This window comes from Stomoxys calcitrans, chromosome 4 (assembly GCF_963082655.1).
Source record: "Stomoxys calcitrans chromosome 4, idStoCalc2.1, whole genome shotgun sequence".
In the NCBI taxonomy this organism is placed as follows: Eukaryota; Metazoa; Arthropoda; class Insecta; order Diptera; family Muscidae; genus Stomoxys; species Stomoxys calcitrans.
This window is the reverse complement of record NC_081555.1, coordinates 185,285,365-185,299,804: the sequence shown is the minus strand read 5'-3', so window position 1 is coordinate 185,299,804 and position 14,440 is coordinate 185,285,365. Positions and strand designations below refer to the sequence as shown.

Here is a 14,440-nt window from a genome sequence, read left to right as displayed (position 1 = left end):
TGCAATTTGTTGATTGGAAGGTTATACGATTTCATTTGCTCTTATAATGTTGTATGTAGAGTGAGTATGTATGTATGTTAACATGTTATTGTATTGCTTGGTTTCGTTTTTTTTTGTTTTTTTTTTTTGTTATTTCAATTAATTGCTTTGTTTTTATTTTGGTTAATATATAAAATGTGTAATTATTAATAGTAACTGGACAATGATTTGTGGTGTTTTTCTTTCTTTAGCTGTGCGTTTTCATTGCTTTTGGGGATTACCACCAAAACAAAAGAAGAAAAATCAGAAAATCATACAGGTTTACAAGCTACACACCTAAAAACAGAATACAATGAATGACACATCGAGAAAGAGCGCGCGACACATACATATGTAAATAGCAGCAAAATATATATAGAGAGACACACACACACATTAAACAACAGTTAGTAAGATAAAGATAATATGTAACACCTTCATCCTATGTGTTTGGGGAACCAAGGAACACAAGAATGCAACAAACAAAAAAAAAAAACACAAAAGAAAATAAATAAAATAAGAGAAAACACTAGCAATTCGAACTAGGGTATCTTCCCCCCCGACCCCTATACCATATTGTGACCTTAAGTATGACACATGACATCGTATGTAAATTAAACACTTTCTCATTTTGTCATCATCTTTATCGTTTTATTTTAATAATAACTCATTCGCTTATCTCTTATCCTTATGAAAATATCTTGGTGTATCTTCTTCATCTCTTTTAGTTCTCCATCTACTACTTCATTGTGAATGAATTTCCATATTTTCATTTTCTTTTGGTTCTTCTCGCTTTGCTTTTCCAAGAACAGTGGAATTTCAATAAACTCTTCAAAACGATTGTTGTGGCTTAACTAAGGTATGTTTGTATGTATGTGTGTTTGTGTGCTTTTTGAAACACCTTTTAACTAAAAATCGAGACTTCAAAACTAAACCAAATGAAACAATGCTTACGAGTAACCCAATTGAAGCCACCTCCATATTGGCGGTTAACAACAGCAACCGTTCAAATTGACAATCGACAATACTTTTCGACCTATGCCCGCGTTACAAATAAGCCAACAGAATAGAAAAACCAAAAAAAAAAAAAACCCCGATCGATCGATCTGTGGACTTGGAATTTCCCTTTGTGGTATGTGACCTTTATTGTTTCGAACAACGCAGTGCACTTCTACTGGCTGACTGTGAGAGCGTGCATAACTGAGTAATACATGTGTGTACGGCTTCCCCTTTTAGGGTGGATAATACCATTGCATTGCACCAATAAAATGTTTTTTGCACCAAATTTTAAATCGATTATCTTTTCGCGCACAGTTTTACCTTTGACAAATACATTCTTATTTGCGGAATGTCAACACAATATCCAATCTTACATTCAGCGTGTATACAGAGACGGCGTAGCGTCATTTCGCCCAAAACGACAAATGTCATATCGACCAAAAACGATTTTTGGAATGACAGAAAACCCTAATGAATGTCACAAAATCCAAATTTTGGATTTGGATGTTGTGCCACTTCAAATATGCCATAATATCAAAAACCACCTGTGCCACTAAGCCCAACTTTAATTATGCCATAACGCCCAAATCGAAAAAAATGTCACAACCAGTCAGAATTGCCGTTTTAGGTGGAAGCTTTTTATTCTTTTGGTAGGTTGGTAGCCTGACCTCCATTTATGGGGGGGCAACTCAAAATAAATTCACTTTCTGTCGTTTCAGTGCATTCGTTAAGAGTGCAGAATAAAACTATAGTTGGCGTCGGGCCAAATACTATTACAAGGGGACTCACTGCCTCAAATTTCGGGAAAAAGTCGTAAGTGCTGTATCATATGGACATATAGGCGATCTTTGAACTTTAGGCTGTAGAGTGATTTCCACAAACAGACGGACGGAGATGTCCAAATCATCTATTAAAATAAGACGACGATCTAGTACTTTGTAGACCCTCCACTCTGCGGTGGAGGATTTTTTTTTAAATTTTGTTAGGAAATATTTTTCTTAAGTGGCAACACTGGTTATAACATTTTCTTATATATACAGTTTGTTACATATTCAGAAAATGTCATAAAATCCAAAAAATCTCCACTGAATTTCCAATATATAATTCGAGTTTCCTCTCTCATAGGTCCAAAAGTAAAATTAAGTTAACATTCTTCTGAAAAAAATAGCTATGGCATTCAAAGGATGGGGAAATTACGGGCTTTGGCCCGGGTTAAAAATGTTCTCCTTTCTCATAGGTCCATATGAAAAATAAAGTAAAAATTTCTTTGAAATAAAGTGAGGGATTTCATGCTATGTTATTTTTGGAGTTTTTTAGAAAACACATTAAAAAAATCTGCCATATTATCCAAATTATATTGGGTTTAATGTCATTTATTCATTTGGGTCTTATGGCATTGTAACATTAAATTTTTTTTTTGGTTGGGTTGGTTGGTATGGGTAATATGTCATATCTTAAAATGTCTTTGTGCCCAAAGACGGTCATATCGCACAAAGGGGTGCAAAAACAACTAACATTGGCGTCGTTTGGGCAATATGACATTTGTCGTTATGGGCGAAATGACGATGCGCCTACAAGGACATGCAGCAATTGCTGATGTTGAATTGGTTTAAACAAGATTTGGTTTCGTTTGGTTTGGTTTATCTTTCTGCAGCTAGTATGTTTGATGTAGTTGGGGGGTAGTATGTTTCTGGCATTGATACATGTTTCCGTTAGAGTGATGAGATTCTTTTTGTTTTCTTCATTATTGTTACTATTTTATTATATAGGATTTTATTGTGTTTTGCTGTTTAATCATAAAATTATTATTATTTTCATTTCTTATAGCGGTATATTTTCATTGTATTCAAATAGGATACTCAGCTTTACTTAGATTTGGATTTGCGAGAAGGGCGCGGAAGGCATCGAATATTGAGAGTTGGAGAGCATTGGCCAATACATATTGGTCAGATCGAAAGTAAAACCTTTAATAACATCTTTCGCATAAATATGACTGCATCAATGATTAAGTCGTCACCATTAAAGTGAGGATAATTTTTCCCCTCTCCGCCACTGTTCCTCAACGGAATGTTCATGGGCAAATTTGCATTTGAATTAGAAGTGGTGGGTTGGATGTGTTGTTCGATTGTCATTTGATATTGTACATGCCACTCTTTAGACCCAAGGACAAACACTAGTTTTTTGGCTAAATGGGTTCAGACTATGTCATTGTAGCACACATAGCTCCGACATGCATATTTTTCATTCCACAAACTCTGTTATGGCCATAAGAGCCAACATTCCAATCCGATCTTTAAAAAGGTTGTATTTGACGTTAATTTTGCTTTAGACGACTTAAAATCGGATCAGATTAAGTTCAATGTTTACCAAATGTTGCAAGGATGTTTTTTAATTCAATTCTCAATACGCGTGCAAAATTTCGTTTAAGTCGAATCAGATTTATATAAGTTTGCATAAATCGTTAGATATTCTTTTCGACATCTCTGTGTGCAATATTTTTGCAAAATCCTACCAGTTTGGTATATAACTATGTGGTTTTTTTGACTGTCGTTAACCCGTTTTTGTGTATACAATATGCTAACGCATTTGCTTAAGAATATTGGGTATACTCGAGGAGCTGAAGGACATTGTATAGTCAGCTTCGACCGATTTAACTAGATTTTGTTTAGGTTTGTCCATCGTAGAGCAACTTTGCATTGAGCAATAGATTAGAAGGCCATCGTATCGCAGAGGTTAGCATGTCCGCCCATGACGCTGAACGCCTGGGTTCGAATCCTGGCGAGACCATCGGAGAAAATTTACCCCTCCTACTGCGGGCAACATTTGTGAGGTACTCATCAAAGAGGTGTCGCACTGCGGCCCCTTATCATTGCTTTAATCGGACTGCACTCATTGATATGTGAGAAGTTTGCCCCTGTTCCTTAGTGGAATGTTCATGGCCGAAATTAGCAATAGATTAGAAGGAGCGAGAGGTTTCTTCTGAAAAAATTAAGCAAGTTAGGAACTGTAAATGGCCTTATGACTTTTAGCGAATAAATGCGGACACCTCTGGCGAACAATAGAGAACAAATGACAGAAATCTTAAGATGCAGGTGTTATTAGTCATATTTCAAATGCTGTATAATTGCAAATCACCATTATCGACATCACAGCTGTATTTATATTAAAATCGCCTTTCATCAGCTCAAGGGGTTCGTTCGACTTGAAAGCCTATGAATACCTTTTCTTGATTGAAATGTTACTTCTTAAGCATCCGGAGGGCGTAGTTCTCATAAAGAGCGTAGTATTCGGCTTTTAAGTTAACTGCTTCTATTCAAGAAAAAGCTTAGCAGCTACTCGAACCACTATTTCAGGTCCGCCAGGACTTGCATTGTGATCCACCAACGATTGATGCTGCCATTACCTTTTGTGTATAGGCAGTGCTACCTACACTACATGCGACACGCCGTACTTTTGGTTTTTGGGATTCCTTGCAGGATAACTCCATTCAAAACCAATAGTTGGGCAAATGTGTGATTTGTCATATTCGTGTGCTTTTAACAATACATACGAAGTATACAGATAATTGTGATATTTCCAATAAAGAGATGTTTACTAAAATCACAATAAATCAAATAAGTACTCATATCTGTAGTGTTTTTGCGTAGTTGAAATAATTTGTTACGACATCTTTGTAAATTTGTCTTTAGATGTATGGGTGTTCTTGCATTACCATACAACATACAGAGAATGTGGGCTTTTTGAGATGATCTTATTTTACTTCACTCACTCTCACTCTCCTTCTCGTAGTCAAGGCATACGTTTTGAGTGTGGCTACTCTTTGCCGTTGGTGGTTGCCGTTCTGCACACACACACTCGCAAGGGGTGGCCAGCACTTGGGTTGCTGCCATAACGATGCCGAACAACAACGGCTGAAATGATTTTCTAGGTATCCGCTTTGACTTTGACTTCGGCTTAGGTTTTGGTTTTGTTTCTTTTTTGCTTTTGCTATTGTTTGATTTGTAAGTTTAGGTTTTGTGACATTGACATATTACAGATTAAAAGAAATAGGAAGTTTTGTTTTATTCATATGCATGTATGTACGTAGTTGGTTGGTTGGTTGGTTGGTTGCTTGCTTGATTGAATTGTGTGAGGTGTGTTGGCGTGTGTGTGTGTTTGTGTGGGTTCTGTGTTTAATTGTAATAGGCTTATGGTTTCTTTTTTACATTTTGTTTGCATTTATGCAACAGTTAAATGAGGACAATTACAATAGTAATCATACAAGTAGTAATAATAGTAAACAATTTCAATAGATCTGCTATGTGTAGGAGTTTTTAAGTGAAATGCAAACAAGTAAACAAGGAAAACAATCAAGTGGGAGAAAACAAATGAAAGAAGTTGGAATTTATGTATGTATTAGATGTATAGGTAGGTGTATGTATTTATGTATGTTTACCTATTAATAGTTGCTTATTTAGTAATATGTATGTGTGTGTTGGAGTTGGAGTTGGAGTTGTAGTGGTGGTGGTGGTGGTTGTTGTGGTGGCTTGTATGTATGTATGTATGTACACATCATTGTAGTTTATTGTAACAACAAAACATTTACATTAAAAATCTTATGTCATAAAGACCTGGAGCAGAATGGGGTGAGGGCTAGGGCGGAGGGCTTGGGGTCGGGGCGCTTAGTAGAGCTTTTGGGGCTGGGGTCACAAAATATGGAAATTCTAAAACAGATATTTTCTCAAAACTTCTTGTATTTCTTTATCATTTGTTATTTTTTCCTTTTTTTTTGTTTTGTTTAGTAGGTATATTGTGTTGTATACGAATGAAATAATAATAATACTTAAATGTAGGTAGTAGGTATATTTTACATACTTTTCTCTTCTCTTTTCTTTTCTCTTCTACATGAGAATACCTTGGAGAACATTTGAAGTCGTTTTTACAAAATGTAATTTTGGTAAAATCAGGAAAAGAAAATATTACAAATTAAAAACAAAAAATTAAAAAAAAAAATACAATACATATTCAGACTTGTTTGTTTGCATAACTTATCGTATCGTTCAGTTGCAGGTTTACAGCATTTCTTTTTGCTTGCTTTTGTTTTTGTTAACGGAAGTAGGTAATAATATATCTATAATAATAATTTAATTTTAATGTAATTGGTAATTTCGAAAAAGTTCAATTTTATTTCTTGCGAAAAAGTCCCAAAAAATTCAGTCTTTGTAACAAAAATGGATTTGCGTTTTCCTTCGTTCAGAAAAAATTTTGATTCTCCCTCTAAAACAATATCGCCAATAAAAATGTTGGTCAACCATTGCCAAAGGATTGTAAAAATGTTTTGTTTTCATTGTTCTTAAACCTAAAACTATCAGTCCTTTCGATGCCTAAAAACAAAACAATACAAAAGTAAGCGAGAGTAATCGGTCTTGCTTGTGTTAAACACGAGGCCAAGGCCGGTGCGAAAATTAAGAGTACGAAAACAAAAAAAAAAAAAACGAAAAAAACTTCTAGATATATCGCGAGACATAAGTGGTAAAATGAAATACTTCTGAAAAGAAAAAATTTGGATCAGGGCTTCTTTCTCTCATGTGAATGTATATCGACGAATTCGAATATTTACATCGAACAGCATATGTGTATATGTATAATGCATGGATTTATGTTTGCATGTGTGTGTATATGTATGTACATGTACAATATCCTTCTCTATCTTAGATGCTAGGGGTTTGGAGGTCCTATAACTATATGTATGTATGGTTGGTTGGTTGGTTGTATATTACAATGATTTGAAATCTTTTCAGTTTACACAATAAGTCCTTCTAGTCCTTCTTCTTGCTGTTCTTTTAAAGAGTAGTTGTAATAGTAGTGGTGGCAGCAGCACAGTGCCCTTGCCATTTAACGAAAATTTCCATATTGTATCATTTTGTATCAATTAGGGCTACAGTTTGGAATTCTTTTGGAGTCCAGGATGTGGTGGGTGAGACGTACATATTGTCACGGAAGATCGTTTAAATAATCGAACTAAACAATTACAGTCATATATATCAATAAATTACAATAACGAAAAAGAAAAAACGAAAAAACGAAAAAATATACAATTGCACAAGTAATTTTTCATACACTAAAGAGTTCGTGGGTGGGTGGGTGGTTGATTGGTTGGTTGGTTAAGTGAGTGAGTGGTAACAGAGGAGGAGGAGGAGGAGGCGTATGTAGTATGTATGTGGCCTTATGTCACAGGGAGTTGCTCATTTTGTGAGCCTTTGCTTCGCATGAAATGCACTTTAAATCTTATCTTGGACTTATAACGCTAAAACGTGCGTTGTATGAGTTTTGTTTTTTGTTTTGTTTGTTTTCTTTGTTTTTAAATGGTTTTGCGTGTGTGTGAGCGTTTTTTAAATGAAATTTAAAAAATGTTATATTGTAAAAATCACAGTTTTGAATTCGCCTAAATCTTAATAAAAAATAAATCTTTGTAAGTGTTTTTGAGATCCAAACGGGCTAGGGTTCAAGGAAGTTGGCGTGGGACGGGAGTGGGGAAGGTGAGGGGCAGAGGCGTGGATGTTAAGATGTTTTGTTGGCGCGATCTGTGGAGACGGGGCCACACTTCAGTGGTGCAACAAATGCATGGTGCTGTATGGGTCATCACAGGAGGCCATGGCATAATTCTCTATTTGTGTTAGATCTACAATCGGAGGTGGTGGTTGGGACGATGATGGCGTTGCCTGCGGTGGGGCCGTCTGCAGTGGTGGTGGCGGCGGTTGTTGCGCTGCATTGGATGGCGTCATTGAGACATCACTTGCGGTGGTGGTGGTGTTTGCCAACGGATGATGGGAGGCAGCGGCTGAAGCTGAACTCGCAGGATTCATGGCAAAACTAAAGAGGTGTTGCAGGAAGTTATGCTGATCTTATAAGTAGTCCATACAGGGTTTCACGATGTTTGGCGAAGACTGCTGTTGGTGTGATGATAGTTGCATAGTGGGACCCGAACTGCCGCCGGCCACAGATGCTGCGCCGACTATGGGTGACAAAAGGAGCTCGGCTGCAGCAGCAGCTGCTGCTGCCGCGGCGGCAACTGCATTGTCATTGCCCCTTTGCGTTGCAGAACTATTAGCTGCAGCAGCAGCGCTGAGGGAGCTCAGGGACTGGTGTAAACGACTGCCTGCCCCGGACGAGGCACCCACTCCGGCGCCCACGGAGGCATGGTGGAAGTATGAGTGGTGCTTTTGGCGTCTGTGATAGATACTCTTGTGGTTGTTCAAACTATTCAGCGTTCGGAATACTTTGTGGCAGAGATTGCAGACGGCGTTGTTAAGCGGCTGCAAGTGCTGCTGTTCCTTGTGGCGTTTGAGAGTCAGTTTGGTGCTTAAGAGTTTGCCACACACATCGCACCGGTGGCATGCATTCAGGGGCAATGGTAGCAGCAGTCGATTGCCACCGGCCAACTCAGAGGCCCGCGAAGACGCCAGAATGCCAGCTGCAGAAGACGAATTGGAGGATCGACCTGTGGGCGATGGCGACAGAGAGGAACGTCGATGCTGAAGCAAGTGGTGGTGGTCGAATGGCGACGGAGCACGACTCAAGTGATGATGGTGGTGATGGGTGGAGGGGGAGAGGTCGTGATGGGAATGTAAGTGGTGGGTGGGAAGCATGGAAAGGGGATGCTGTTGCAAGCCGAATTGTGCGTGGGCATGGCTATGGGGTGGGGGACTTTGTGCCGATTGGGACTGTTGTTGCAACTGCTGTTGGTGATGATGCAAATGATGATGGTGGGGGGAGGGAGTGTTTGGAAAGGAACTTGATTGCTGACTTGGTTCACGCTCCGACTGTGGTTCACGCTGATGGCGCTCACTCGTTTCACTCGCTTCATCCGCGGCCGCACTGCGCTCGTTCGCTTGGTGCAAATGGTGTTCGTGGTGAAGTGCATGAGTGGAATGATGGTGGTTGCTACTTGTATTTGCATTGACCCCGGGCACTATAACGCCACCGAGTAGGTTAGTGCTTCCACCTATATTGAAATATAGGAAGAGAAGAGAAAAGAGACAATAGTGACTTTCTGTTCATTCAACATGGCATAAGTTTGTTCTGTTCTGTCTGTGTTGTTTCTTTTTGTTTCTTCTTCTTTTTCATCTTTTCTTTTGATCTGTTCTTCTGTTTCATTATGCATTTTTATGTGAAAGTGTTCATTTATGTTCGCTTCTACATCTACTACACACACTAACAAATCCTCCAGGCTCAACAAACGGTTTCATTAACAGTTCAACATTCAATCGGCTTGAGTTTGAACAGCGTATGTTCTCTGTTCGGTGTTTTCTTTGTTTTTTTTTTTTTTTTTGTTTGTTTCAAATAAATAATACAATGAAATAGATCTTAGCCTTCGCTTCGGCCATTTTGGGCTCACGGCCGTCTAGACAATGGATCTGCACTCATCAAATTAGCAAAACTAAAAATGAAAACTCTGTGTGACGGATTCTGGGATGCTTCATGTTGAAGTCTTCCATCAAATCGTTTGTGATTACGAACAACACATGGATACAGCAAAGAAAACAAAGGGAAATGAAACTAAACAACACTTACGAACGATTTCGGATCGGAAGTCAAGGAAATTTCCGTCCGCATTCGTTTGGAATGCGAAAGTCAAATAGCCTTGGCAACTGATCGATGCAATACAAATTTAGCTCTTGATGTTACTTGGGAGGGGTTGGGCAAGGATGCATGCCGTGATCTTAATCCTTACGCAATGTGAAGGATGAAGAGAAGTTGGTTGTTGTTTTTCTTTTTTTTTTTTTTTTGTGAAATTTTGAAACATTTTTTTGGCCTGATTGATTTGTTGGTTTTTTGTTGTTGTAGTTGTGTTTTTGCTTGGTACAATGTTGTTGTTGTTGTTGTTGTTGTGGTTTTTTATTTTTATTTTAAATTATATGTCACTAGTGTCTCTCTTTCTTTTCCTTTCTTTTCATAGGGCAGCACACCATTCTACTGGGGAACTGCGCGTGGTGGCCTTAACATAAAGCAAATCATTTCCAATACGATTTACAATAGCATCACTTGTGGAATGGACAAATGAATGATGGTTGGGTGGGAAGGGGGGGGGGGGGGGAGGGAGAGAAGGGGGGGTAAGTTCACCTCAAGCCTTCGTCGGTGGCAGGAGGGGGGTTGGGATCGGTAGTTGTAGTGGTCACATTCATACATACTTTTTCGAAGGCGATCCAAGGTCTTCTTGGTAAGTTGGCTGGTTGGTGGTTTGGGAAAAAGGAAAGGACAGGATCGGCAGGACTTACATTATAAATGAATATGAGTGTTGTTGAAAACCAATTATTTTATGCAAGTGTATGAGAAATTGTGATATTTTTGTGGTAGCTGGGTTGCTTGCTAGCTGGGCTGGTGAACTAATGAATGGATGGATGGATGGCGGGTGCACTTCAGATGAATGATTCGAACTTTTTTTGGACTTATTGTGTAAATGAAAATTTAACAAATAACTCTTAAACTATGCTAGAGAAAACGAACAATAGAAAAAAATGATATAGGTATGATGGACTTAAGGTAAAATAATGCAATTGTAATTATAATTAAAAAACGAACACAATTAAACAAAAAGTATCTCCGAAAATTGTCATTATTTTCCATACTTAAACTAAACCTTGCTAAGATGGTCGCTTCCTTGCTCCTGTCCGCTTCTCTGTTTATTATACCTCCACAAGTCTAAAACAAATCTATTGTTTTGGAAGCAATCGGAAGGTTCGTCGATCGATTGGTCGGTGTGGCGTGGGCTATTTGTCCGGTCGGTCGGTCGGGCGTTCGGCTGTTCGCTCCATAATCGGTCTGTAGAGCAAGGATTGCAGGCAGGCACCCACCTAGGTATGTGGGGCCATCTAACCAACAATAACTATAAATATTTATGAGGGTATGCGTATGTGTGTGTGTGCGTGTGTGTGTGTGTGTGTGTATGTGTATGTGAGTTTCTTCTAAACCTACTAATAAAGCCACGTTTTCACATTAACAAATTACTAGACTACATATTTATATACCTTAATAGAAAAACCTGACAATTGTGTCTGTGTGGGTGTCTTATTGACTATATTGCTTAACTTTTGATGATGTAAAAATGATTTTTCTCTTCGGATCGCCTTGAGTAGCTGATCTCTCACTGTGACACACTCATGCTGTGTCCATCCGAATCGTTTTGTGTTATTGAGGGGTCTTAATGCTAAGATTCTGAATTAGCAAACACCAACAGAGCGATAATTCAACATGAAATTCTTTCGCCAAGACAAAAGCCAAAGGCACTGAGAGTGATCTAAGAAATCGCCTGAAGGAGTTGTGGAGGGATACTTGGAGTGGAGGAGGGTTGGTCGGGGTGGGAGATGGTTGGGATTTGCTCCTAAAAGGTACTCGGTTATATGCTACTCGAACTCTCGAATGGCTTCTGTCTAGGCGCTAGAAGAGTAATGCTTAGGTCTAGTATTAACATCATAGGCATAACATGGTTAAAAATGAACATTTGCTAAGTAATCGAAATACATAAAACCCTATGAGGAGGAGCGATGGTTGATGGGAGCATAATACGGGTTGTTGTTGACGGTCACGCCCATGTTGTTGGGGTGGTGGGCCGCCACCTCGGGCGACGGCTCCTGTTTGGGCTGCTTCAGATTTCGATGGTAGATGCTCTTGTGGTTGCGCAGGCTATTGAGGGAACTGTAGACGCGCTTGCAAATGTTACAAACGGGCTCCTTGGTCGGCCTCATGTGGACATTCTGAATGTGGCGTTTAAGGCGTGTCAATGAGGACAGATTCTTGTTGCAGGGATCGCAGCGAAAGTCATCGCCACCGCTGGATGTGTTCAGGCTATTGTTCGATGAGGAGTTTAAGGCATTCGGATGGTTTGACGACGACGATGCGGCAATATTGGCCATGGCAGCAGCGGCTGCGGCAAACATGTTGCCATTATTGTTATTATTGCCAGAATTGCCACTGGCCGAAGACAGGATGGCATTGTTGGTGGCGTTGGATCCGCTGTTTGCATTGCAATTGCCAGAGAATGATGATAAGTTCATGCCACGCATGGTCGATCCTATGTGGTGAGGGGATGGTGGCGAATTGCATTTGCCGATTTTGAAATATTCATTATTATTGTTATTATTATTATTGTTGTTGTTGTTGTTGTTATAGTTGTTGTCGATGAATTGGTTGTGGAGATGGTGATGTTGGTTGTGGCGGTGGTGTTGGTGGTGGTGGTGGTCGATTGTTGATTGAAGTGCAATTGTCGTCAGTTGACCTGACGACAAGGGAAAGAAAAACGTCGTATTAGCCCATTGTGAAATTCAATTGAATTATGAGTTGGATTAGAGAATGCAGTCAAAAAAACAACACAGGGGGATGGCGTTACTTGGTATTTTGGTAATTAGATTTAGATTTCGGTAATTTCGATTGCGATTTCGAATTTGGCTTATTCTCAATTTAACTTTGGGTTTACTTTGGTTTGGTTTGCTTTGTCTCTTTTCTGTTTTTGTAAAATTTATTTCTTTTTTGATTGTTCGTTTCCATCAGTAGTGGGGGGTGGGGAGTAGTAGTAGCAGTAGCAGTAGCGGTAGTAGTAGTGGAGGTACGTTTTTACAATTACATGTGAGAATTTCTTTTACTTTGCATTTACATTTGCGATCAAATTTTGACATTCTTTCTTCGTCCTGGCATCTACAATAAAATCAGGCTACGGTCGAGAATAGGGGAAGGGGAACAAAAGCCAGTGCTAGAGTGGCCCGCGTCAGTGCATTCTTTCACTGACCGCACACAGGTCACTCTGTCGAGGAGGCGTTAACCAAATTTCGGAGGAATACCAACAACTACTCAGAAACAATTTTCTTGTGTTTTAACCAATTTTTCTTTTGGATTTATTCATTTAATTGTATTAATTGTAGGTGGTTAGAGAGGCTGTGTTCTTGTGTATATGTAAGTGGGTGGGTGTGTGTGTGTGTGTGTGTGTGAAGGTTTTGGGGAAGTTGGTTGGGTGTGTTGGACCATATCACTAATTGTGTCCCTCCATACCGGCGTGCATGGCATATGCAGACCGCGTGTGTGTGTGTTTGCCTGTGAAAATGTTTGAATGTGTTGAACACCATCACCGATTCACATCTTACGGCTGTTGAGTTGAGTGTGCCTGTACATTTGTGGTGAGTAATTTCTTGGAAGTTCGATCGGTTTCTGGGATCTTGGAGAGGGGTGGTGGGATTAGTGGAGAGTTATTCGGTGGCATCCTTGTCTCCACATAACAACGACAAGGAGACATTTTTCGATATGATTTATTGTGAGTGTTGGTGTGATTCATATTTGGAATAAAAGGGGGTCTCTTGGATTACTTGGTTAACAATACAAAAATAACGGGCCATACATCTAGTTGGTCTAGGTCATTGCTTGAGTTGAAGCGATAGTCTGTCCGTCCTGCAGTTGGCAATTACACTCTCAACAATTCCATTCCGATCTATGTTCCCGGGTGGGTGTTTGTGTGTGCCTTGTTGCTGTGGCGTATTAAAATTATGTGCCTCTCGATAATTTGTAAGTGTGTTTGTTTATATGTCCTTCAACCTGGCGTTTCTAAATTTGTTTTTGTGAATGTTGGTTTATTTTAGTTTTTTCATATTTTGTTTGTTTGTGTAACTAAACTAAATCATAACTTAGAATACTTAAGCCATTGGCTAGATTTTTTTTTTAATTTGTTTTTGCTTATTGCAAATTGCTTTGAAGAAAATAGGGCACAACACAAAAGCAAACAATGATCCAAATATCAGGTAGAGCCGCCTGCTTCTTCTCCTTTACAAGCTGCCAATTTGTCGTTTGCTGTGGTTTTGATGTTTGATTTTGTTTTTGTTTTTGTGTGGTTTTGCGCTTTTTTCTTGTTTTGATTTTGGTATGGGGGAGGGGGAGGGGGAGAGAGGGGGGAGGGGTCAGCTTATCAACTAGAATTAGTTCTTGCCTTTATTTTGTTTTGAGCATTTTGTGTCCATTTCACCAATTTAGCTACAATTGTGTTTATATAGGCATGGATTTTTTTTCCTCTTTAGCCAAAATTTTTACAATTACTTGTCTGTTTTGTTTGAATTGTATATGTATATGTGTGTTTGCAATATGTACATGCAGTCTGTAGTGTTGTATAATTGCAATAAGATTTCTTCCTAAAGAGAGAGGGGGGGAGGAGGGAGGTGTAGAATTTCTCAAACATTTCTGTATCGTTCTGGGGTTTTCTTTAGATAGATTAGCTTATAGTGTAACTTAACTGTATACCAATTTACAATTTACACATGTATGTGTGTGTGTGTGTGTGTATGTGATGTGATATGCTTTACTATACCTATACTATATATATACATATATATATATGTTTATAAATATATGTATGTATATAAGTGTTTGTGTATGGGGGAAGGGTAGAGGGAGGGTGTGCGAGTGGTAA

The 14,440-nt window shown here is 39.0% G+C and overlaps 1 protein-coding gene across 3 annotated transcripts in view; it reads right to left on the bottom strand.

The window, feature by feature from the left end:
- The window catches only part of LOC106082426 (broad-complex core protein), a 35,181-nt gene that overhangs the window by 419 nt on the left and 20,322 nt on the right, over positions 1-14,440 (bottom strand). Inside the window, exon 8 of one of the 3 annotated variants that reach the window (XM_013244921.2) lies at positions 98-9,001. The exons of 1 other annotated variant lie outside the window; for it this stretch is intronic. In XM_013244921.2, coding sequence (XP_013100375.1) covers positions 7,902-9,001 — 1,100 coding nt within the window. In that variant the 3' untranslated portion in view covers positions 98-7,901. Of the gene's footprint in view, positions 1-97; positions 9,002-10,112; positions 12,068-14,440 lie in introns of those variants that run through there. One more of the 3 variants, XM_013244922.2, reaches the window with a different exon arrangement.